The 3,595-nt window shown below is 38.4% G+C and overlaps 1 protein-coding gene across 1 annotated transcript in view; it reads left to right on the forward strand.

Moving 5' to 3' along the window:
* The window catches only part of LOC104278397 (DNA-directed RNA polymerase III subunit RPC2), a gene marked incomplete at both ends in the record, with an annotated part of 20,541 nt that overhangs the window by 6,112 nt on the left and 10,834 nt on the right, over positions 1-3,595 (forward strand). Inside the window, one exon of the mRNA XM_009875353.1 lies at positions 1,976-2,103. Within this exon, the coding sequence (XP_009873655.1) occupies positions 1,976-2,103 (128 nt within the window). The remainder of the gene's footprint in view (positions 1-1,975; positions 2,104-3,595) is intronic.

Genomic DNA, 3,595 nt, shown 5'->3' on the forward strand with positions numbered 1-3,595 from the left:
CTTTTAGCTACAGTATCCTCTCTTTACCTTTCCAATCCAATTAGGGGGGTTTTCTTTGGAGGATTTGACTCCATTTAATGTGTTCAATTTCTTCCTTACCCATTGGTAACTGACTTTCAAACTCATGAGGTTGCCTTCCTTTCTTGGGTCCATTCCTGGCAACGGCACTTTGATTTGCAGAAATTGAACTGCTCTGCAAAGTCTGAAGGTCTCTCATTAGCACTGTGAAATATTTCATAAGATACTAGGGTCCGCTCACGTTGCAGCTGCTTTGGTTGAAGTAGGATTGTCCTCAGTGGGAAATTATTTGTGCTGAATACCCTACCTGGAAATGTATATGTAGTTCCACGCACTAGTAGCTTCTGAAGAAATGCCCTAACTTTACTTATCAGTAAGTCTTAAGCCTCTTACTTTATTATCTGAGAGGTGTCAGCAGTTCTGCAGCGTTCTACAGAGTGGGGGAGCAGTCTGTGCTTTAGGTTTGCACTGGCTCCTGAGACCATTTTGCAATTACTTGACTGCATTCTGCATTCTGCTGTGGGACTGTCATTAGTATTTTCTTAAGGCAGGCTTCAATTAACATAGCTGGTTTTTATCAAGTGGAGAAAAATAGTAGCTATCGCATGGCCAGCAGGTGATTTTTGAGTTGCTCAAGCATATTTGCGATTTATAAAGATTCCTGGGGCTAAGAGATAATTTCACTAGGCTTGCTCCTTAGAGTTTCCAGGTTTCTTTCAGTTTTCCGATTTCATTTTTTCTAGCAGCACATTCATTGGTTATGTAAGTTGCTGCTGATCCTTGTCTTCAGTCTGTATGTACCTCAGCCTTTCTGAGCTTGCGATACTTTGCTGTCTTTTGAGTGTTGTCGTAATAAATCTTTTTTCAGTCATTTCCTTTGCAAGATCTTAAAGTTTAGTAATAAAATTAATTTATGAAATTTAAAAAAAAAAGTCTTCCAAAGGACTTCCAAGGGAAGCCAAACATTAAAGATGGGATTAGTTTAGGTGAGTGAGAGAAGCAGTGTATGCCTAAACCCAGGCTCTGTGTAATAACTCCAGAACATTGTGAAAGATAAGCTTTGGATAGGTTTAGTTATAATTATCTTTATTTCAAAATTTCCCATTTCCTAGTTACTTATCTTGATTTAAAAAGCAAATCTGCTCCAGCCAAGCTTTATTGTACACTCCATCCTTAGTTATTAGTCACTTCACTTGCATCCCAATGCACACTATGATTTAATTGTCTTTACTGAGCGTGGACTTTCTCCTCTGAAGCTTATGCCAGGTAGAACAAATTTTGCTATCTCTCAGTCTTTACTCCTTGTCCCAGTCTTTTTACTTCTCATTAGTACTGCCTTTTAACAATGTAATCACTTCCAAAATATTTGCAGGGCTTTTCAGATAGTGTTTTATTGTGCTAGATCACCCATGGCACTGAATCTGGTTTGGACACAGATGTTTTCCGTCTAACTGATATTATATAACTGACTTTGGAAAATTAAAACTACATTTTTACTTTTTTCGTTACCTGAATCTGCCTTGATCTTCCTTCCTCTGTCTCCTCAGTGGATTTCTAGATCTCTGCGATTGGTAATTTGATGCAGAGGACTCTCATTAAATAAAACATTCCTTAAAATATTTTGGGTCTTGCTGTATAAACTGATGTTTTATTGTCTTACTGAGCTCCCTCAGATTGTCCTTATCTGGAGGCTTTTTCTCCATGATGGAAATTCACAAAACCCTCATTTACTTCTTCATTTATTTTCATGTGGAAACACATAAAGCAAAACAAAGGGAGAGTGTCAAAAAAAAAAAAAAGTAATTAAAAATCCTCTAATGAATCCATATTTTGAGGTCCTACTGACTTGCATTTTCCTGAACAGAACTCAAGTATTATGAGGTACTACTAAACTAACTAATTTCTAGTTAAGATATTTGTTCTTGAGGCTGCTATACTTGATACTCTTTCTTTTAAGAGATACAACGCATTTGGAGATTGAGCCTTTCACGCTTCTTGGTGTCTGTGCTGGCCTGATTCCATATCCTCACCACAACCAGTCTCCAAGAAACACTTACCAGTGTGCCATGGGGAAACAAGCAATGGGTAAGACTTTTTTTATTCTTTTGTGGAGTCTTATGTAGTTTTTGAAGCTATGTAGCAAAAGTGATAATTCTGTCCTGGTTCATGCTGAAAGCATCGCTAGGAAGAGAGCACTTCTTTAATTTTGAGGAAGAAAGAATTTACCTCTCAAAGTTGGTAAAGTTAAAACGAAAAAATACCAGTCATTTTTAGTTAATTGAGACCGTATTTGCAGGTCTTAATACTTACAAGAAAAATTGGAGAAACTGGGGCACTATTGCTTTTTTGTTGGATTTTGTTTGACAGTCGTCATGACTTTCAAGTTTTCAGTGTAGCTGCAGGATTGGCAGTGGGGTTTTTTTTCTCTCTTTTGTGCTGCAATGTGCCGTAGGTTTCTAGACAAAAAGAGTTTAAAAAGTTTTCTGACAAAGAGAGACAGAGCACAGGAAGAGAATTTCCCTGAATAGTTGAGTAGGTGCCCTAGAAGTAAGTAAGTAAATAAATAAATAAATAAGTCATTACATTGACATTAGAGAATAAGAGAAATCAAAATGTGAGAGTGCTTAGTTACTTGAACACTTCCTGCAACTGAAGTTCAGAATTTTGGGCTTTTTCTTTTTTGCATGAAGAGGGCAAGTAGTGGCCTCTCAGCAGAACAACCAAAACAAAATTAATTTCCTGATCATCTAATAATTCTTTTTACAAATGTGATAGCTGATTGTTAAAACCCAACCATTTTGTAAATTTGCTGTTGTGTGTAACTGACACGAGGTAAGTTCTTCCTTTAATACACAGCTAAACGAGCGTTAAAGCATCTGAGTGGCATGGCCCCAGAGCAAGGCAGAGCGAGTCCCAAGAAGAACCTGACCAGCAGCACTTCAGCTCAGACAGCTGTATTCAGGCTTGTGCTGTTCGTGCCAGTTTCCTGTCCTGTACGGATGGCTTGCTCGCAAGTTGAGAGCTACAGCAGAACAACTCTGTGTCAGGAAAAAAACTACCACTTCTGTTAGGTTTACTAAACCATTTGTTTGGTGCGGCGTGTTCAAACTTGAAACACTGCACCTTTTGTGAGACTCCTCCTGCAGAATTAATAGCAAAGCAACCTCCTTGTGCTGAACTGTCATGTTCAGTGCATCAAAATAGCAGAAAATAGCAACAGATGCATGTCCATCCTTTAAATTAAAAAAAAAAAAAAGGACCGATGCAATCTTTTTTCTTACAGTTCTCCCCCATCCCATTATCTTTCCCCCACCCCCGAGGCTCTGTTTTATGACTATTAGTCTCAGAAGGTTTGGTTAGTTACCACACACAGTTAAGCAGGATCAGTGTGTACAGAAAGCCAATTCAGTATCTGTGGAGTTCTTTTGTAGTTTTCTGTGTGAAGGTTTTTTTCCCGTTTTGTTTTGAGTGTCATTTGCAATTCATTGTCTGTGTTTTCTGAGGTTGGTGTATTCAGCTGCTTTGACCCTAGGTCTTGCACATTTAGCTCCTTGGATACAATCCTCTGACGTTCCTG

This window comes from Apaloderma vittatum, unplaced genomic scaffold, assembly GCF_000703405.1.
Source record: "Apaloderma vittatum isolate BGI_N311 unplaced genomic scaffold, ASM70340v1 scaffold37068, whole genome shotgun sequence".
Lineage (NCBI taxonomy): Eukaryota > Metazoa > Chordata > Aves > Trogoniformes > Trogonidae > Apaloderma > Apaloderma vittatum.